This window comes from Somniosus microcephalus, chromosome 20 (genome assembly GCF_052327205.1).
Source record: "Somniosus microcephalus isolate GS21.2 chromosome 20, FLI_Smic_1.0, whole genome shotgun sequence".
Classification (NCBI taxonomy): Eukaryota; Metazoa; Chordata; class Chondrichthyes; order Squaliformes; family Somniosidae; genus Somniosus; species Somniosus microcephalus.
In genome coordinates, this window is record NC_141006.1 from 23,044,443 (window position 1) to 23,067,103 (window position 22,661).

The 22,661-nt window shown below is 44.7% G+C and overlaps 2 protein-coding genes across 2 annotated transcripts; both read right to left on the reverse strand.

Annotated features, from left to right (window-relative positions):
- Positions 1–5,943: 5,943 nt before the first annotated feature.
- Positions 5,944–8,288, reverse strand: LOC147103086 (uncharacterized). Its single transcript, XM_085962406.1, has one exon. It carries the CDS (start codon positions 8,061–8,063, stop codon positions 6,648–6,650), a length of 1,416 nt encoding a protein of 471 aa, XP_085818532.1. The 5' UTR covers positions 8,064–8,288; the 3' UTR covers positions 5,944–6,647.
- On the reverse strand, positions 8,198–13,877 carry LOC147103087 (uncharacterized). The gene is made up of 2 exons (XM_085963174.1): positions 12,656–13,877; positions 8,198–8,202 (listed from the first exon to the last, which is right to left on the reverse strand). Exons 1-2 carry the CDS (start codon positions 13,875–13,877, stop codon positions 8,198–8,200), a joined length of 1,227 nt encoding a protein of 408 aa, XP_085819300.1.
- Between the last annotated feature and the right edge of the window lie 8,784 nt (positions 13,878–22,661).

Genomic DNA, 22,661 nt, shown 5'->3' on the forward strand with positions numbered 1-22,661 from the left:
CCACGTTACCTTGGACAGCATTTGACTGGAAATGTTAAGGGACCCATTGCCTCAGATTAACTTGCAGGACACTTTAGCTTTGTGTATCACAAAAAAATTAATTCTAAATCAAAAGCTAAAAGCCTTTCAGAGCACGTGCTTCCTTGATGTACAACAATGTTCATTGAAATAACAACAGAAAATGCTGGAAAAACTCAGCAGGTCAGGCAACATCCGTGGAGAGAAATTTGAGTTGACGTTTCGGGTTGAACCCTTCTTCAAAACTGGAAAGAAAAGAAAATAGATCGAAGGCTGGGAAATTGCTATATGTTCAGCCAGACTCAATCGTCTCTTTATTGGTTCACCCATAAACTTAACCCTACAATATTTTCCATGTACAAGTTCTATTTATCTGGGTTTTTCTAAACCACAGGCAGGTGGAGTTTGAAGCGGATCAGTCAACCCTGGGATCTTCAGCAGGCTCCTCACTCTCTTGACTGGTATTTTGGTCACTGTTTTCACATTGCTCCCCAGCTTCAGTTGAGGAAGGCTGCAGAAATAAATTTAAAAATTCAGAATTCCTAAAAAAGGTACCTGTAAATATGGGACAATAGACATAAGCTTGTTGCAAGCTTTAGAGTTAAATTAGGCAACACAAGAGTGTCGCTTATATAGTTTCACACCCAAACCTAAAGAGGTTGCAGTCCTCTAACATAACCTTTGTAAAACTGTATTCCAACAGCCATCAGAAGTTAACTGACCAAAGGGAGAAACCGAATTGGGACGGAGGTTAGTGAGTGCAGAGCTACTTAGTGATGCATACGTATTCTTTCAACAGAATGTCTATTGACAAGACTGTCAGCCAATGGGTTGGAGGCAGGGCTGGGCTTACAGCAAACAGAATCTATTTAAAGAGTCTCTACAAACCACAGCAAACCAAACTCATGACCAAAACTACAGCAACGTCTCCCAATAAAAGCAGTGTGATTTCTCCAGCAAAATGCAGTGAGTGCAGGATAGTTACATAATACAAATTATGTGCGTAAAATCAATCCCAGCCACTTATAGCACTGTGGTCTTCAGGTGTGATTGACGGGAATAACCCAATCATCTCGATTCTAGCCAGGAATATCGGTATCACTATATGTAACCTTCTTTCAAATGCTTTGCCCCAACAATTGAATTGACAGCCCCAAGTCAGACAGATGAAGGACAATTATAGGACATTGTGGGTATGATGTAGCAACTCATATAGGGCTAATGCACACTATATTTTGAAGTGAGGTTTTCAGAGTTTATTATATACCGCTACACAGCAAGCTCTCGGTTGGAGTCAGACTGCAGCTCAAGTGGTCCCGTTATTTGAAAGAAAAAGACTTGCATTTCATGACCTCAGGATGTCCCAAGGCACTTCACAGCCAATGAAATACTTTTAAAGTGTAGTCACTGTTGTAATGTAGGCAACGCAGCAGCCAATTTGCAAACAGCAAGCTCCCACAAACAGCAATGTGATAATGATCAGATAATCTTATTTAAATAAAGTGATGTTGGTTGAAGGATAAATATTGGCCAGGACACCAGGGAGAACTCCCCTGCTCTTCTTCAAAATAGTACTTCAGAAGTACTTCATTGGCTGTAAAGCACTTTGGGACATCTTGAGATTGTGAAAGGTGCTATAGAAATGCGCTATAGAAATGCAAGTCTTTCTATCTTTCATAGGATCTTTTACATCCATCTGAGAGGGCAGACAGGGCCTCGGTTTAACACTCATCCAATAAAAGGAAGAAATCAGACTCTGAAAATAATAGACCTGTCAGCTTACTACAACAATAGGGAAACTGCTGGAAAGCACTATATGGGATGCAATACACAAGCACTTGGAGATTGGTTACACAACATGGCCACAGGAAATCTAGGTCCTTCCTCATCAACTCCATTGATTTCTCTGAGGAAGGTGACCAGAATGGTGGATCAAGATAGTCTGGTTAATGTTGTTTCCCTTCACTTCCACAAAGGGAATGGGAGATTTCTAAGGAGGAGATATCTTCACATTTAGGCCGGAATTTTCTGTACCTGGGCGGGTCAGGTGCGGGCAGCCGGGTCGTGACCCCGTTGTTGCTTCCAGCCCGCTGCAGAAATCGACTTTGCGATAATGGGGCCTATTAAGCCCGCCCTCCACGTTACATGGCCCAATTAAATGGTGCGGGTCTGATGACGTCATCCATGATGCATTTTCAGCCGGGATATTTAAAGGAGCCATGGCCACATTGCATTTGAAGGTTCATCTAGGAGAGTGCAGACAGCACACTGGAGGTTTTCATTGCTCCAAACAGTTGGAGAGATGGCTGCACAGAGGCAGAGGGCTGCACCCAGATTCTCCGATGACTCCCTCCATATGCTTGTGGAGAGAGTTAGAGCACGCCGGGAGGTCCTCTTCCCTTCCAATGGGTGGAAGAAAACTCCCCAGGAGACAAAAGGATCCTGGCACCAAATAACAGAGGAGGCCGACAGCAGGGATGTATTCAGGAGGACCTGGGTGCAGTGCCGCAAACATTTCAATTATCTCATTAGATCTGGGAAGGCAAGTACAAAGCCACACAACTTCATCCTGCTGTGCCTCTCATCACATCCCCAGCACTCTGCCTTCCCAAGCCTACTCCTGCACATCCTTACTCACACCAACCTACCTTGCACGTCCACCCATCCCTCTCTCTCTATCGACATTATCACATCCCCATCTGACTAACCACCCCTCACACTCACCCTCATCCTAATGCAATCATACCAACTAACAACATGTAAGGCGCCCCCTTGGCATTCCTACCCCAATCCATCATAGTCTCCCTCTAAAGATGTAACCCATCCAATCCTTACACTCATTCCACTCAACCTTCTCTTCTTTCCCTCCTTGCAGGAGAAGAGAGCCCACAATAAGAGGGAGCAGGAGAGAATAGGCAGTGGGCCTCCATCATTTGTGACCCTCACAACAGTAGGAGGCTGCGTTGGAAGTCTCAGGAGTGGCCGAGCAGCTGGAGGTGGCAGATGGAGAGAGGGGGACATCTCAGCAACCTGGTGACAGAGTTACATATCCTACAGCTACACGGCATACATCACTCACTCATATGGGGACTGATGTCATTAAGCCACTGAATGGTCATCATGTGCATAATAGTATGTGCACCCATTCTTCATATGGCATATCTAACTCATCTCTTTAATCTCCCACAGGTCCATCAAGAGTCCCCCCCCCACCCCAACTATCCAGGAGGAAGAGCAAGACAACTCCTCAGAAGAGCCTCCAGCTTCTGAGGGTGCACCATCACCAGACATGAGCGCACCCAGCACCAGCGCAGAGACACACACTTCGGCAGGTCCAACGCGAGATAGAGTAGTGTTGTCACCAGGTCCATCACAAGTCACAAGTGAGCAAGAGCAGATGGTCGAGACAGGGACAGCTGTGGAGACTCTTCGCCAAAGGGCGAAGAATGCTCCCAGCTCTGCTCAGCTGTATGCAGACGCTAAGCCTTGGGGGCCATCCAGAAAGAGAGCGATCCTGGAGGCGCAGCAAGTGCAGGAGGCTTTGACAGGTTTTGTGATCGCAATGTCTGCAAAGGTTCAGAGAATGGAGGAGTCCATCTCCAACATGAGCACCACCGTGTCGCAGACGATGGTGACTGTAGGCTCTTCCATGGAGCAGCTAATGCACCACTAACAGAACTACAGAGAATAGTTGAATCTCTATGGAGCATAGATGGCAGAGGCTCATAGACCTCCTGTCTAGGAGGGATGTCAGCACAGACGTAGGTCCTCATGGCCCCACTGATGTGCCACAAGGTGCTCTCCAGCTCCTTGCTAGCAGGCAAGTGCGGGTGGCCCATGAGAGGGGTGACAGTGAGAGGGGAGATGAAAGTGTGGGCTCCTCTCAAAGTGCTTACACTTCTCCCCATTGCCACCCCCTCAGTCAGAGCCCCAGATGGCTCCTCGGATCTCGCTGGCCGAGTCTGCCCCAGCACAGTCGCAGGAGGAGCAGACTTTGGCGGGGCCATCACAGGCTCCAAAACCCAGAGGGCGTCCGCCAAGGGTGTCTAAGCAGTCATAGCAGGGAAGTGAGCAGGCCACCTCTACCTCTGCTGAAGTCACAGGGGTAGCACCTCGTAGAAGCACATGGAAGAGAAAGATGACACACAAGTAGATTCACAAGCATAGCCACTTGGGTGTTTTAGTCAATGTTAATGTCAAGTTTCCGTTAATGTATTGTCAACCATTAAAATCTTTATTTTCACCACTTTCCTGTCTTGGACTCATTTGTGTGCAGCTTCGGAAGTGGCTTAGTGAGTTGCAGTGACTGGTGAGACATAACGTTAACTCCAGCAATTGTGGTCAGTGTGAAAGTAATGGCGGATCCTATATGGTGTTGTTGGGGTGGTGCCAACCTGGCGCAGCATGTGGCAGCCATATGGGTGTACAACATAAAGTTAATTAAATCTGGCTATGATGAGACCATTCCTGGCCTCCAGGGCAGCAATGTGCTTGGGTGCTGATGCCCTCTATCCTGTGCAGCATCAGGTGGTTGCGGAGAAGGTTGGTGGTGCTGCTGGTGTGCCTGTTGCTGCTGGAGTTGGGGTTGATCGTGGTCAGATTCTGAGGACCAAGCTGAGACAGTATAAACGGCATCGATGCTGATGGAGTAGATGGCAGGTCAAGTAGAGTTGACAGAAGCAATCCGTCAATGGTGAGAGAGGTTCTTCCAATGAGGTGACACTGGATAGAGACTTTGCTGGAAACACTTGTAGCCTGCAGAAAATGTAATCTGTGCTGGAAATGCAGTCAGCAACAGCGTCTGCCTGGGGAAAGTGATCAGCTGTGAGACTGGAGCTTTTATAGTACATTTGATGTTGTCAAGTAATCAGCTGGAGCAATGGCCACTCAACTCCCACCTCAGCTGGACAGACGTGATTCCTGAGCTGTGTGAATCCCGTGGCCATGCAGGGAAATTTGAAATGTATGGGGGATAAAGGCTCTTAAGTGTCTGACAACAAGCTTATAATGATTTCAATTAATTCACCCACCTCTGCCGGTCGGGTCGCTGCCACACTGGCAAACGCGCCCAAGGGAAAGGTATGTGGGGGCTGGATGACAGCAGGTTCCCGACCCACTCTGACTTTTTTCAAATTTCCCATGCGACCCGTCTCCGATCGCACCCGCACGGACCCCAGAAAATTCCGGCCTTAGTTTAGAAGATCAAACATTTGAGAACCTTTGCCAACAAGGGTTTCACAAAAAAAGATGCTTTTTCCTCATGGTACAGTATATTGTGCACCAATCTGCTGGGAAACGGAAATGCAGATGTGATCCCCCTTCTCCGAGATCCTAATCGCAAATCACACTTCCCTATATTGCAACTTCAAAAGCACGTCATTGACTTTGGGACATCCTGAGGTTGTGAAAGGCGCCATGTCCTTTCCTTCCCATTCTTTCTGTGGCAGGCAGTAGAGAAAAACAAGCAGAATGAGCTGGAAGACCCTACACCACAAACTTTGGCTCAAAGAACCAGATCAAGAGGCAATGGAAATGATACACATGCAGATATGCAAGGCAGCACTCACCCAATTGGTCACTTACCCTATTGACACTCGGGAGCTGTTCCAGTAACTCTAGCATACCATTGCAAAAGCCAATGATGCTCAACAAAACCTGCTGTCGATCTTCAATATATTCCAGAAGTGGGGGGATATATATGATCAGGCTCAACCTACAGCAGAAAAATAGATCGACTGTTTGAGAGAGATGCCATTGGCTAAGACTGCCAATAGTTTTAACGATGCCTTTTCTAATACCAGCTAAGATTTTTTTTTTTAATTGAAGAATTTGTTCCAACTAGAAGGATGTTTAACAACAGTGATGTTGAAACGGATTCTTTTGGTCCTCAATCTGGTTCAGTACAAACACTGAGTCGAATACTGGTTGAGTTCAACAGTTTTTATTCCGTCATCCCGGGAGACTTACTCTGATACAGCACAGTCCTGACTCCAGAAGAGTCCGACAGGTTAAACCAGAGCAAGCAATCTTTCATACAGTGTGCCACATTATTATACTTGCATTTGAGAAGACATTAACACATCGTACAGTCTGCACCAATCCCGAGCTGTACACGTATACATTTAATTTGATTTCCTGGCCTAGCAGTATGAAACAAAGAAGTCACATTTCACTGAATGGTTTATAGTTAAGTAAATATCCTGGTAATGGTTTCACGATCACCTAATCATTATGGTAATGCGTTTGCAATCATGGTAATGTGTTTTCTGATCGCCTATTGTCTGTATAACCTCTGCACTCCGCCCTACACTGTTTCCACCAGCAAGGTGTGACATTGTGGGTGCCAGCCATATTAGCAGCCACAGATCAGTTTAGCTTCTTTTATTTTACTTCCTGCTGCCTTCACAGTTTCTTGAGTTAACATGATCATTTCTTACAATATGCAAGGGACTCAGCGATGTCGACATTTCACCACCATTTTATGCTGACAGGATCCTCCATTTTAGATTGACAGGGTCCTTGGCTATGCGAAGCGAGTTGTTACCATATTTTGCATTCTATATCCTCATTCCCCCCTTTTATCATTCCATGATAACCATCTAAGGTACCCAGTGATTCTGGGCTTCATCCTAGTGGTCCATCTCTATCTTATTGAGTCTATTATACTCCTCCTCCATTAATTCCTTCTCAAATTTAATTTCTTCTTCTGATGGTTTCCTTTGTACCAATTGACTTGGAATTACAGTTGCTCCTAATCTATTGCAGCAACACTTAATCAGCGTGAAAACTAGAAAAATGCACATAATTACGGCAAGTACCACCACTAGCCCATGTAGCAGAGTTTGTCCCATTGATCCTAGCCATCCTCCAATGATCCAATCAAACCAGTCATCCCCTGGCTTAGGTTTCTTATACTGACTTACTGCATCCCGGATATGTTTGACAATGTTGGTTATGTTTTCCGAGCTATCAGGGATATAAGTACAGCACTCACTTCCTATCAAGGCACAGGTTCCTCCTTGTGCTGCAAGGAGGTAATCTAAGGCCATTCGATTCTGGAGGGTTACTGTTCTAATGGCTATCATTTCGGCACTCATGTCTGCTATAGCTTCCTCGGTGTCATTGGCAACTATCTCTAGTAGCCTTGCCAGATTCCTTGTTTCATCCATCAAGCTCATTATTCCATAGGGAGGGTTTATTACGCCGAAAAATCGATTAAAAGCTCCTAGCTCTCTTTTGGTCACGTGTTTCTTAAATTCGTGGTGTTCCCCAATCTTATTCAAGTGGTGAATAAAAGGTACTGCATAACCTAAGTAACACGAACCCGTCCAATCCCGGGGTAACCATGGATAGGCTTGGTGACCACATATAAAATAGGTCCCATTATATGCGATTAAATTGTCGTCTAATGCCTCACGAATCCTCCATCCCCATCTGATTTCCATTCCTTCCCATGGTCCCCCACTTGTCCTATTGGGGGTTCCGGTATGATCTAATTGGAAGAACCCTTGGCCACAGCCTCTGGTGCGAATACATTTTGTTACATTAACATTTTGGAAACATTTACTGCGTCCTACTTCTGTACCTCCCGGCACACACTTCGTTAAACATATTGGCCCCTTCGGCCTACCAACTCCTGAAGTATTAGTAAGGACTAAGGCTGGAGGCTGGCTGTTCCGATTATAATTAGGCTGGTACCACCCTTGGAAAGTGGTTAGGTCGTAACCTGCCGACTTCCATTTGTCCCTGTCGCCCTCCTGGTTGTATGAATCTTTATAAACGCCGCTGGCGTTCTGGCGCATGACCCACTCCGCCATCTCTGTGGCATTGAACGGGATGGGTCTCAAGGGAATCCCTCTTTTACTATGGATAGGAATGTGACTGCAAACCCAACAGCTTGTTAAGTTATAGCTTTTGGCGTATTCATATGACATGTGCAGAAAGGTGTTGGTAAGTAATTCACGTTTCTTCCGTGATTTGTCCGTATCGCCTTGAGTCAGGCACAATAGTCCAAAAAGTCCAATAACAATGAGCAGCAACTTCATGGTTTCAGTCTTCAGTGGGCGCTCCACCTGTGGTGGTGTTTTCTTCTTTGTAGCACTCGGCTCCGACCCGCCTGGGATGCTGTTTTCTCCCGGCTCCGAAACTTGATGCTAAGCAGATGGTCCCCTAGCGGTTGTTAATCTGTGAAATAAAAGGCTTACACACAATCAAAATTAAAACTTAAAATATTAAAACTTAAAATTAAAAATTAAAATCGCATAATAAGAGTAGGATTTCAGCAGGCCAGAACAATCCAAACACAACACCAGACCTTGTAAAAGCTGCAGTCACCTCTATCAAGGCCGAGCACGAGTTCTGTAGTCTCCTATCAATGGCTGATCAATCAAAATAAAATTAATGATTGTTCGTAAAATCTACTATATACTGTACTGATTATCTCTAAAATCTACTATATACTGTACTGATTATCTCCCCCCCTTTTGATTGGTTTCTCCAATCAATTTACAGTGGTGGAAATGCACCCATGCGCTTCTTCCCTCGACCTTAGCTGCAGTCGGGGTTGTTAGTAAGACCTGATATGGACCTTCCCACCTTGGATCTAGACTTTTACGAGTCCAGTTCTTAACCATCACATACGAACCTGGTTCAATTTTTAGAGAACCAGATAAGTCAGGAAGTTCACCATATGCAGCACGGACCTGTGAATGCAGCCCGCGCAAAACCTTAGTAAGAGCCAAGACATAGGTCGTCATTTCTTCAGTCATATGGTGAAAATGCACCGTTGTAGGAGCATTTTGGTTCCAGGGAGTCTTGAGTGGTCTACCATAGATAATCTCAGCAGGTGTAAGTCATGCTTTACCTGCTGGTGTGGTGCGGATCTGAAAGAGAGCCACAGGAAGCAATTTCAACAAAGTGGAGCCGGTTTCGGCTACCAGTTTAGCAAGTTTGTTCTTCAGAGTCTGATTGGTTCTTTCGACAAGTCCTGCAGCCTGTGGTCGATAAGCACAATGCAATTGCTGATGAATGTTCAACTGGGTACAAAGTTCCTTGTTCACTTCGGCAGTGAAGTGAGGACCGTTGTCAGAACTTAACCGAGTTGGAATACCATACCGAGGTATGATCTCTCTCAGCAATACCTTAACAACAGTAGAGGCTTTATTGTCTGTGGTCGGATATGCCTCGATCCATTTACTGAATACATCTACAATGACAAGGACATATTTGTAACACTGACATCTTTCCAACTCAATGTAGTCCATTTGCAGGGTCTCAAAGGGACCCTCAGGTAAAGGGGTTTTTCCCCATTCGCAAGACACTCCCTTTCCTGGGTTGTGTTGTTGACAAATCAGGCATCGATCGCTAATGTTCTGTGCTATAGCTTGAAGTCTTGGATGCCACCAAGTACTTAAAAGCAAATCACCCACTGCCCTGGCACCACAATGAGTTGCAAAGTGTACACATTCAATAACCCATAAAGCTAGCTCATCAGACATGCAAGTCTGTTCCGCGGGAGTAGTCCAGAGTTTTGATAAAGGGTTATATACACATCCCAATTCTCTCCACAAATGCTTATCACTATCAGGAGCGTCCTCCTGCAACTTAATCACCTCTTGGATGGTTGGCATTAGTTTTTCCGAGGTAGACTGATTCTTTTTGGAATTTTTAGTCTGCCTCATCATTCGGGGCACAATCATTTGGTGACTCCTAGAAGCATTTTTGGCCGCCTCATCAGCGCGGCGGTTTCCTATATCTACCGGGTTTTGGCCAGTGGTAAGGGCAGAGCATTTAATCACAGCTATCTGTTTGGGGAGTAAAAGGGCTTGCAAGAGATCTGAGACTAACTGATGGTGAGAGATCAGGCTGCCCGAAGAGGTCAGAAAACCTCTATTTTTCCACAATTGTCCAAAGTCGTGAACTACTCCAAAGGCATATCTAGAGTCTGTATGTACATTGATTTTTAATCCTTCTCCCAAAGTACAAGCTCGTATGAGTGCAAACAGTTCGGCTTGCTGGGCAGAAAAAGGGGATTCAAAGGCTGCTGATTCTAAGGTGACACCTTCCTGATTTACAATTGCATAACCAGAAATTCGTTTTCCCATCTCATCAACTGAAGAACTGCCGTCCGTATACATGGTAATATCGGGATCTGCAATAAGAGTGTCAGACAGATCAGGTCGGACTGAGGTATCATCCTTAATGAGGTTTAAGCAATCATGGCTTGGTTCATCACTCTCGGAGGGCGGATATGCAAGGAAACTGGCAGGGTTGATAGTGCTACAGTGTTTAAATGCTAGCCGAGGATTGTTCAGTAAGTATATTTCATACTTATTTTGCCTGGCGGTAGTCAGGTGTTGGGTCTGCAATTGCCCCAATAACGCAGTGACTGAGTGAGAGCTATACACGGTAATGTCCTGCTGAAGTGTCATATTAGCAGCTGACTGTAGACTGTTGTAGATGGCTGTAAGGATCTGGGTGCAATAGGGATGTCCTAAGGCTACCGGATCCAGTTTTGATGAATAATAAGCTACCGGTCGATGCTTATCTCCATGCTTCTGAGTCAGAACTGCTGTTGAGCAATCGTTCATTACTGTGCAATATAACTGGAATGGCCTATCATACAGGGGTCGTCCCAGGGCTGGTGCTTGGACCAGATCCTGTTTTAATTCCTCAAATGCCTGCTGTGCCTCTAGTTCCAGCTCAAACTCTCCCTCTTTAGCCGTGTAGGGAGTCAGATGTTTGGTTAATACTGCAATATTAGGTATCCACTGTCGACAATAATTAACCATTCCCAGCCACTGCCTGACTTGTTTGGCCGTTTTAGGGGTTGGCGTCTCGCATATTGGCTGTATTCTGCTAGTTTCCAAACTGCGGTTTTTGGCTGATAACATAACTCCAAGAAATTTAACTGTCTTCTGAGCCACCAATACTTTCGCTAGAGATACCACATATCCTAATTCTGAGAGATAGTTCAACAACTGAATAGTGTCCTCTCTGTTACTTAGCTCATCAAGGCTAGCAATGAGAAGGTCATCCACATACTGGATCAGATTGGAGCCACAATTTAATGTCAGTGTCTGTAATTGCTGTTGAAGGCACCGCGAAAACAGGGTAGGTGAATTCACAAAGCCCTGGGGTAATCGAGTCCACGTATACTGCTGACCGTTGTAAGTGAAGGCAAAAAGGTATTGGCTAGTAGTGGCCAATGGCAGGGAGAAAAAGGCGTGCTGGAGATCGACTACCGCAAAAACTGTAGCATCAGCAGGTATCGAGGCCAAGATGTGTGCTGGATTAGGTACTAGCGCATGAAGTGGCTGAACAATCGCATTTATTGCTCGTAAATCCTGCACTAGGCGGAACTGATCAGGCTTACCAGGCTTCGGAACAGCCAGGATGGGTGTATTACAACTGGATTGGCAAGTTACCAAAATCCCCTGCTCCAACAATCCCTTAATGAGTCTGTCTATACTCGGAAGAGCTTGGTGTTTCAAAAGGTATTGTCGTACCGTCGGCAAGGTCACATTTTCCTTCACTGGGATCTCAATGGGTTTTATGCCGGTTAGACCTACATGTGTTGGGTCTTCTGCCCATACCTGTGGATTCACATACTCCAGTATGTCTTTCCCTACATGACAGTGCACCACAGTCAGGCTAGGCTCAGGGTTTTGGTAAAATTGGACCATCAGACCTCCGGGTAACTGTTGCGGTTGGTGACATTCAGGGTTCGCCTGATCGATCGCTCGTTTTACCATGGGCCCCAAATCTTTGGCATGGAAAGGCTGGTTAACTTCCCGCGTGATATGAGGGGCCACTGTCGAAGGCTGCTTCCACAAGTGTAAGGGAACCTGCACAAACTCTGCTTTTCCCTCAGGTCCAGTTACTACAGCCTTGAGGTAGATTGTCCATTCGGTACCTTCCTGATCTTTAAAATACTCCTCAAGGGTCCTATCCTTTCCACTTCGATCATATGCCAGTGTCACATGATAGGAGGATGCATTGAGGTCGAGCGACCACCATTGAGGTGTAGTCGAAACATAACATTGCCTTTTATTTGCCCAATGTCCTATTGCTATTCCTTCATCACCACAATCAAGTTTGAGTTGGAATGCACATAGTAAGTCTCTGGCCATTAAATTGCAGTCCAAGCCGGTAGTTATTACAAATTGGTGGGTTGCAGATTGATTTTTGTAGGTCACCTGAACTGGTTCTGACATAGCATACTTGGTCATTTGACCTTGGAAGCCTGATAATTCCTGGGTCTTGTTGGATCGGGGAAGTTTAAGGTCCGATTGGACAGAGGACATGGCGGCTCCAGTGTCTACTAAAAAGGGATACCATTGATCCTGGATTTGCAACATTAATAAGGGTTCTCAGTCCGAATGTAAAGTGCTGACCACTAGATTAGCTAGTCAATTCTGTGGGAATGGATTGTTCTGGGAGAAATTGGTATATCCTCCCCTGCCTCCTCTAGGTCCTCCTTTGTTTCCTCTCCATCTTCCCCTGCCTCTCCTAGGTGGGTCTCCAGAGGCTAAGGATTGGCAGTCTCTGACCCAGTGGCCATCCTCTCCACAGTTATAACACTGCCCTTGTCTTGGACCTTGGTATCCCCGTCCTTGTCCTCTACCCCTTCCTCTACCTCCGTAATTCTGTTGTGGAGGGGCGTAGGGTTGGCCGTATGCAGTAGCATCGGGGCCGTTTGGATGAGTGTAATCTCCATAATTCTGAGAGTCTACCCATCCAGGGGTACAGTATTGAGGTTCCATCTGATACCCTGTCCTGTCTATCGTGTGTGGTTGAATTGGGACTTCCTTCACGACATATTCTGTTTTTATTGTCTTCTGGGGTTGGTTCTCCAAACCTTTACTCTCTTTCCAATAATATTTTATGGCTCTAGTAATTTGAGCTGGGCTATTTTCTGCCCAGTTCATATTATTGGTTTTAATTGCGGTTGCTACCGCAGCCGGAAGGCAGTTCATCAGAATGGCGCAGAATTGGGGTGAATTGGCTCCTCCTTGATAATTGGTGTCCCCCGACTGTCCCTGATAAACCTCACAGAATCTCTCCAAAAATTCCTCAGGTCCCTCATCTTTCTTTGGCTTAGTATCTAGGACATTGGATATGTTAATAGGCTTCTGAAGTGTTTGACTAGCAGCCGTAAGCATGGCTGTTATTCTATCATTGTCATTCCCCATGGCCACATTTAGGGCTGCCAGATTAGCATGTCGCAAGTGAGTTAAGAATCGAGTATGTTCCAAGGGGGTCAGTACTTGTTGGATTAAAGCCCATAAATCTCGGGATTCAGCGTTGTACACTTGAATGGTGGTTCGTAAAAAGTCCACAAACTTTTGAGGCGCTTTGTGGCGATCCGGCGCATTAGTTAGGATAGACATTAATTCATTAGGCTTCCATGGGAAGAATACATCTATGGTGGGGTTAGCTGCGGCAGTAGCCTGATCTGGGTTTGGCATCTTTCTCACTGGAAGGTTCCTGGGTGGGTTACCGGAATGATTTTTTGATTCTGACTCATGATCCTCAGGAGGTGATAAATCATCCTCCGAATCGGTAAAGTCACTACATGACTCAGTGTCGCTTTCCCGAGTGGATTTATGTTGAACTAACTGTCTGACTCTTTTCTTATTTTCCCGTTTCTCTTCTTCCTTCTTTTTCTTTTTCTTATCACTCCGGGTAGGAGTATAATTTGGCACAGGGTTTGTCTGTCCTGCCGTTTGTAACCGGGTCCGACTACTTATGGGATCAGTAACACCTGTGGCACTATCGGGTAAGGTGGTTGGGGGTATTCCTGGAGTGAATGGGGGACTGGTTGCGGAGAGGGTTGCTGGAGGGGTAGTATTAGGCATCGCTAGTGAGGCCGACGTTGGAAGGGAGGGGTAAATATTGATGTACTGGGGTGGCTGAGGAGGTGGCGCATTAGGAGTTCTGTATATCCAATTGTCTAAGTCCTCATCTGTTCCGTCTCCCTCTTTCAACCTAAGGCCAACCATTGAACTACGTAGTTCATTTTTATCCTTTTTATCTGGCGCCTTTTCAGATTTTGACCTTTTCTCATGTGCACATTCTTTCTTAAGTATTTCAATGGGTTTAGGATTTCCTCCTTCGGTTAACTTTATTCCTAATTTAACAGCATTTTCTTGCCAGCTGGCTAATAGGGAACTGTCTTTAATTTCTTGGCAGTACTGTCGCCAGAGTCCAATTAGTTTTTTAGTCTTGCTTCCCATGTTCTTTTTCCAAATAATTCCTTGAGCTTGTTTAACCGTTTCTAAACTTTTGGGACCCCCTAGTGGCCATTGTTCGCTGCCTAATTTTTTATTTAAACCCCCTGAGAGTTGTCTCAATTGTTGGGCTTTATCCGGATATTTGTCACACAATGTTTGTAAGGCACTGCCCTCGTCACTTGTTGTGTCTAGGTAATTACCCATGGTTCTCTTACACTAAGGGCTCCCTTTCAGGATTCGAGTTACGTTTTTAAAAGTGTCTCGTATATTTCACGGATACCGGCACACAAAACTAAACACCACAATACAATAACTACAATACTTAGACCAAACAAAAACAGTGAGTCGTCTATATTCATCAAATAGTAATTTTAGCCTCTGTCACCGTCTGGTACAGGTATTCTTAGCCTAATTATTCAAATCATAAATAAAGCCTCTGTCACCGCCTGGTACAGGTATTCTTAAACTCTAATTATTCAACTTATACGACCCTTATCTTGCACTCCCCGAGTACAAGTTGCTCGAGCTCTAGAGTCCCCGACTCTCTCTTTTTACTTTCTTTCAAGTATTCTTTTTCTCTTTCTCTAAAATCACTACTTATCTACTTTTTAGTCCAATCGGAGCCTGAGCGGACCAAGTGAAATACGAGGCCGGCGCGTTACCCGACTTGGATACTTATTTCCTAAGTTTACACAGTATTCGCCAGATTGACCCAGATCTCGTCGGGACACCACGCAAGAATTAGCGAGTGGCAAAACTTTTATCGGACTTACGGATCAGAGGAAAACCGAGGTGGTAAATTTAAACATACTCACTCCGGGGGCCCATTTCCTCCTCTCACGTCCAAAACTAGTTCGGCTCTTAATTTTGCGAATTCTCGGTGATCGTCCGTTGAGATCCCACTTCTGACACCAAATGTTGAAACGGATTCTTTTGGTCCTCAATCTGGTTCAGTACAAACACTTAGTCGAATACTGGTTGAGTTCAACAGTTTTTATTCCGTCATCCCGGGAGACTTACTCTGATACAGCACAGTCCTGACTCCAGAAGAGTCCGACAGGTTAAACCAGAGCAAGCAATCTTTCATACAGTGTGCCACATTATTATACTTGCATTTGAGAAGACATTAACACATTGTACAGTCTGCACCAATCCCGAACTGTACACGTATACATTTAATTTGATTTCCTGGCCTGGCAGTATGAAACAAAGAAGTCACATTTCACTGAATGGTTTATAGTTAAGTAAATATCCTGGTAATGGTTTCACGATCACCTAATCATTATGGTAATGCGTTTGCAATCATGGTAATGTGTTTTCTGATCGCCTATTGTCTGTATAACCTCTGCACTCCGCCCTACACTGTTTCCACCAGCAAGGTGTGACATCGTGGGTGCCAGCCATATTAGCAGCCACAGATCAGTTTAGCTTCTTTTATTTTACTTCCTGCTGCCTTCACAGTTTCTTGAGTTAACATGATCATTTCTTACAATATGCAAGTGACTCAGCGATGTCGACATTTCACCACCATTTTATGCTGACAGGATCCTCCATTTTAGATTGACAGGGTCCTTGGCTATGCGAAGCGAGTTGTTACCATATTTTGCATTCTATATCCTCAGTGATGTCAGGAGACATCTCTTCACAAAAAGGGTGGTGGAAATTTGAATTTTTTTGAGGATGTAACTGGCAAAATAGATAAGGGAGAACCAGTGGATGTGGTGTATTTGGACTTTCAGAAGGCTTTTGATAAGGTCCCGCATAAGAGATTAGCGTGTAAAGTTAAAGCACATGGGATTGGGGGCAAGGTATTGACTTGGGTAGAGAACTGGTTGGCAGACAGAAAGCAAAGAGTTGGAATAAACGGGTCTTTTTCCGAGTGGCAGGCAGTGACTAGTGGGGTACCGCAGGGATCGGTCCTTGGACCCCAGCTATTCACAATATATATTAATGATCTAGACAAGGGAACTAGATGTAATATCTCCAAATTTGCAGACGACACAAAGCTGGGTGGGCGTGTGTGCTGTGAGGAGGATGCCGAGAAACTCCAGGATGATTTGGACAGGTTGGGTGATTGGGCAGAAGCATGGCAGATGCAATATAACGTGGATAAATGTGAGGTTATCCACTTTGGTGGCAAAAACAGGAAGGCAGATTATTATCTGAATGGCAATAGATTGGGAGAAGGGGAAGTGCAACGAGACCTGGGTGTCCTTGTGCACCAGTCGCTGAAGGTAAGCATACAGGTGCAGCAGGCGGTTAAGAAGGCAAATGGTATGTTGGCCTTTGCAGCGAGAGGGTTTGAGTACAGGAACAAGGATGTCTTGCTGCAGTTGTACAGGGCCTTGGTGAGACCCCATCTTGAGTATTGTGTGCAGTTTTGGTCACCTTATCTGAGGAAGGATGTTCTTGCCATGGAAGGAGTTCAGCGAAGATTCACCAGGCTGATACCTGGGATGGCAGGAATGACGTACGAGGAGAGATTGGGACGATTGGGCTTGTACTTGCTGGAGTTTAGAAGAATGAGAGGGGATCTCATCGAAACTTATAAAATTCTACAGGACTGGACAGACTAGATGCAGGATGTTCCCGATGGTCGGGGAGTCCAGAACCAGGGGTCACAGTCTAAGGATAAGGGATAGGCCACTTAGGACAGAAATGAGGAGGAATTTCTTCACCCAGAGAGTGGTGAACCTGTGGAATTCTCTACCACAGAAGGCAGTTGAGGCCAATTCATTAAATATATTCAAGAAGGAGTTGGATATATTTCTTAAGGCTAAAGGGATCAAGGGGTATGGGGAGAAAGCAGGGACCGGGTACTGAAATTGGATGATCAGCCATGATCGCATTGAATGGCGGAGCAGGCTCGAGGGGCCGAATGGCCTACTCCTGCTCCTATCTTCTATGTAACACCGTCCTGCAAAAAAGCTGTTGAATATAGGGGGTCAATTGAAAATTTCAAAGCCGGAATCAATACATTTTTGTTGGGCAAGGGTATTGACCTCGATCACGTCACCTCTCAGCCTTCTCTTTTCTAGAAGAGCGAGCCCCAGCCTGTTCAGTCTTTCCTGAAAGGTAGTTCTGTTATCATTCTAGTAAATCTCTCTTGCACTGTCTCCAGTGCCTCTACATCCTTGTCATAGGGAGACCAGAACTCCGCTCAGTATTCCTAGTGTGGTCTAACCAAGGTTCTATAAAGTTTAACGTAACTTCTCTATTTTTCAATTCTATTCCTTTTTGAACATAGGAGTCCCAGGGCTTTGTTTTGCACCTTTTATGACCTTATTAACCTGCGTCACTACTTTAAATGATTTGTGAATCTGTGACTGATGGAGGTGTCAACATCCTCTTCCTCCACTTGACAAATTTGCTCTATATTATATATCTCAAGCAGCAGATACTGTACCCAGGACTGACTACAGTGAAGGTGGTGATTTTTATAAACTCTTTAAATCGGAGCCTAGAGAGAGATTACAGCTCCAGAATCACACCTAGGTATCCATTATTTTATATACAGTACGAGCAACACCGCTCTTGCCTTCTTCCTGTCCTCTATATGGACAGGAACAAGGCAGCAGCTCAAATCATCTATGATCCTCAAAACACCAAGGTGTTCCAGTTAGAAGATTCAGTACATCACACACAAAGTGCTGCTCCAATCCACAGCGATCATCAAAAATATCCAGAGGCTGCAGCAACGTAAAAGCCAATGGTTTGTCTTTGGCCATTATTTCAGTTGGGTTACTGCAGCATTCAATACATTACAAACCACCATTCACACACAATTGTATGCCTGTTACTTGATGATGAAGGAGTTAAGAGGTGTGATTCTGAGCAATGCCGATCACAAGAGAATCCAATTCAATCTGGGCTGATTTCAGCTCAGGGAGTACAATCACCAGCGCCCCCGCCGTCCAATGTTATTGCACTGGGGGCAGTAATGGGGAGCTACAGGCATTCCCACATGCCCCTGGGCTTGGAGGCAATATTGGGGTTCTATACTTGTCTCCCAAATCTCTGGGTGATGGGGTTTAATCAGATCCAGTTCACCTTCCACGACCTCCGTTAGAAAGTACAGGCAAGGATGTTGGATTTGAACAGGATTCAGGCTCAGCTTTGATACTCCCCTTGGTTGAAATGCCTTCCGACACTCAATGCGAGCAAATATGCGGCATGAACTATTTAAAAATCCTTGAGCTGTCAGTTATCTGTTGGACCAGAATTAAATCATTAATAAAAACATTACCAGTTGCTTCACACTTAAAATGGTGACACTTTTTCTTGCTATATGAAGTGTTAATGAGAGTACACCAGTTCTGACAGGGAATTGACAGTAATTGTATTGATCGACAGTTTCATGGTTTCCACACTTGATCTATCCCTCGCCTCTCCCGCTAAACTGTACCAAAGATGTCCTTTAAGGCTGTTCACAACACATACCTCTTGAGCAGCACCAATAGCTGGCTGCAGTATGGAATCAACACTCACATCCTGAGTGACTGGTGTGGCCTGAGGATGAGGCTGATGTTCCATCGTTGCATCAGCCATTGCCAATGCTGAAACAGAATTCTCCAACTGCAAGACAGACACCAACCAGACAGATTAACTTTGAAGCAGCAGTGATGTGCACTACAATATCTACAAACCTTGGAAGGACACACAGCTTCTAATTTTGGACCAAGAGTGACATATATTCATCTAAAGAAGTGACCACCTTCATACAGCTCCTAACATCAATATACACCACAGAGTCAACAAAATCTAACTTTTTTCCCTCCCTAATGAATATATTCACTGAAACAAAGGAAGTTAGGCCTCAGCTAGAGTACTGCGCACAGTTCTGGTCACCACATTACAGGAAAGATGTGATTGCACTGGAGAGGGTACAGAGGAGATTTACAAGGAGAGTAGAGAATCTTAGCTATGAGGAAAGACTGGATAGGTTCGGTCTGTTTTCCTTGGAACAGAGGAGGCTGAGGGGAGACCCTATTGAGGTGTATAAAATTATGAGGGGCACAAATAAAGTGGATAAAAAAGGACCTATTTCCCTTAGCAGAGGGGTCAAAAACCAGGGGGCACAGATTTAAAGTAACTGGTAGAAGGTTTAATGGGGATTTGAGAGGAAATTTCTTCACCCAGAGGGTAGTGGTGGTCTAGAACTCACTGCCTGAAAGGGTGGTAGAGGCAGGAACCCGAACCACATTTAAAAAGTACTTGGATGTGCACTTGGGATGCTCTAACCTGCAGGGCTATGGACCAAGAGCTGGGAAGTGGGATTAGGCTGGATAGCTCTTTGTTGGCCGGCGCGGACACGATGGGCCGAAATGGCCTCCTTCCGTGCTGCAACTTTCTATGATTCTATGAAGTAATCAGCAACTTTCCTCACCATTGTCACTTTAGGGCCAATTAGTATTCAAGAGGCTAAATCCACCATCAAACTCCATTTTGAAATGCAACAAGGTTGGTTATTCACAAATAATGTCATTGAAGAGTGGGAGCAGCAGTTCCTAAAGGTTTTGCGCCAGCCCTCCCTGGATAATCCCCACCCGCCGGTTTCACAATGCTGTGCACGTATCAACCACCACCTCCAAGTTCCCCTCCACATCACACACCATCCTGACTTAGAAGTATATCGTCGCTGGGTCAAAAATCCTGGAACTCCCTCCCACTGTGGGAGGACCTGCACCACACGGACTGCGGCGGCTCACCACCACCTTCTCAAGGGCAATTAGGGATGGGCAATAAATGCTGGCCTTGCCAGTGATGCCCACATCCCATAAATGAATACAAATAAATATGCTCGGAGGCTCTGAAGCAGAGTCACCTGGTAAAAATGATCAAATTTTCCTCATCAAACTCCTGTAACTGCTGGGTGAGAGAACTTCCCCAAGTGCGGACAAAAGCACCTTTCTCTTGGCAGATAACTGAAATCTTGCTTTTTGTTTTTTTTGTACTTGAAATAATTTCACAGAACTGTGAACAATAGAAATTCAGGAAAACTTACCATTTGAAGTGTAAATGGAGGACATAAAAAACCTTCCATTGTGTGCTGAGAGACAGAGGTACAAGGAGGTTGAAACAGCTCTTGTGGAGTGTTGTGTAAATAGCCCCCTTTCCGTGCTGTAGGCTCTGTGATTAGAGCCCCATTCACCTGTGTGACTCCGGTTGGGCAGAAATCTCGGCCCGGAGACAAACAGGGAGAAACTTTGTTTGGGAGAAGGTGTCGGCCAATCTTGTTCCCCCCCGCCAAAAAAATACCCACTTAGATTTCTGCCCAAAATGTATTTAATGTTAGTACTTGCAGCTGAAAGAATATTTTCCCAAGTGATTTAAACATTTCAGAAGGAATTGAGCCTTTAAACAATGAGATTTGTGGAAAAGCAAAACATAGATGTCAAACAAAATGACAACTCTAGATTAACAGCAGTGTTACTTTTCTTATTATAAACTCCAACCCAAATAAAACCTTTCATCTGTTGAATACTACAAAAACATACTTTAGCCTCCATTTGATTGATTTAATTTTGTCCCAGATCAACCAAAGCACATTTCACTCATCCTCTTTTTGGGAAAACAAATAAGTTAGACAAATAAAAACTGTAAATAAACCATTAAAACTTCAAATAAACCTTAAAAATCAAATTAAAATTTGGTTTTCCAGCCCAATTATGCACTCCAGTCCCCGCAGTGCCCACCGGTCACGGAAGTGATCGAGCACGCCGGCGGACACCGCGTGCTCCATCTCCAGACATTTCACTCATCACAGACTCATTGGATTTTAACCAGTTTACCTAATTAAAAGTGATTACTTGCAAGCTCAAACTCATTGCCTTCAATCAGTATCCAATCAACAACTGGCAGATTTGAGGCAGAAGTCACAGTCTACTTAGTGAATGTAAATTACCTGAGCAGTACAAGGGCTGTTCCAGTTTTTAAGAAAAGAAAAATTGAGTAGTGAAGATTGAGGGATGATCTGATCGAGGTGTTTAAAATGATAAAAAGATTTGATAGGGTAGCTATGGATAAACTATTCTCTCTGGTGGGGGAATCAAGAACAAGGGGACATCATCTTAACATTAGAACCAGACCATTCAGGAGTGAAATCAGGAAGTACTTTTTCACACAAAGGGTAGTAGAAATCGGGAACTCTCTCCTCCAAAAGCATACTAAGACAATTGGAGCTTTCGAGACGGTTAGTTAAGGGTATCAAGGGATATGGAGCAAAGGTGAGTAAATGGAGTTGAGATATAGATTAGCCACGATCTAACTGAATGGTGGAACAGGCTCGAGGGGCTAAATAGCCTCCTCCTGTTCCTACGAGTACAAAAATTAGTTTATGCATTGGAGACTAAATATAGAATACAGTGCAGTAGCAGATGATTATGTGGTTGATTTTGATTCTGGTGCCAGAATGACTGGAGATTTATTGGCTGTTCCAACTCATAAATCAGATGAACTGCCAGCAAAAGTTTTGGATTTATGTAATTTATCACATTCATGACTGTACTTTTTTGACCCATTATAAAATGCTTTTAATCTTCCTCTTCTGATCTTCCCTGTATCACATACCTAATGCCGCAACTGAGAAATTAGCTGGTTGATCTGCTAACTGACTTGTGCGGTTTTCGAGGTGGGTTGCTAGGACGGCCACGCGAGTGGATCAGGACTATTTTGAACTGACCAATGGAGTGGCACTGTGGTAACCCATTGCCACCTGAACTTGAGGAGGGCACCAGAAATACCCGGCTGGCACCAATGATCTGTCCAAACTAAGATCTGTACAACCTAAAAATGAAATTGCAAATTGCAAACTTTTTAAAAATTGATTGAAGTCTTACATTGATTGTACAATGTGCCAGTGGACACCGGGTGATCCCTCTCCAGGGCTACCCAGATGGGCATTGTTGTGGAGCATTTTAAACCAACACTCGACACAAGGTTTTAGATCGATAGTCAAGTTGTCTTTATTGCACTGGTGGGGAAGCAGTCTGCTCTGTTTTAGCCAGACCTTTCCAAATTGTTACAGAAAACACGACATTTTTATACATTACAATAAGCATGGTCACCTCATGTTAAACTCATTCCTGCCACCTGATTGGATCTTGGATTGGTTACGAATCTTAATCTAAACATGTATAAGCTACTTCCTCAATCAATCACTCAAACTGCTGAATGCTAATTAAAAGATACCTTGGAATGTAACCTAGGTAATAAAGTTCTTACGGGCAGTTGAAATGCTGGACATCCTGTCTCCATTTAATTGTTTTATATCTCTCCAAAGGTCAGCCATCTTTGACCGCATCTTTACGGATGTGGTCTTTCATGTTAGTTCCTGTCTTCTTTACACTATTCAGTGAAACTGCCAGCGATGTCAGTTTAACTCTTTCCCCACTGCAGGCACAAGGCCGC

Excerpts from the sequence above, each read along its gene's own strand:
- LOC147103086 (XM_085962406.1), bottom strand. The coding sequence starts at position 8,063 with ATGAAGTTGCTGCTCATTGTTATTGGACTTTTTGGACTATTGTGCCTG.
- LOC147103087 (XM_085963174.1), bottom strand. The coding sequence starts at position 13,877 with ATGCCTAATACTACCCCTCCAGCAACCCTCTCCGCAACCAGTCCCCCA.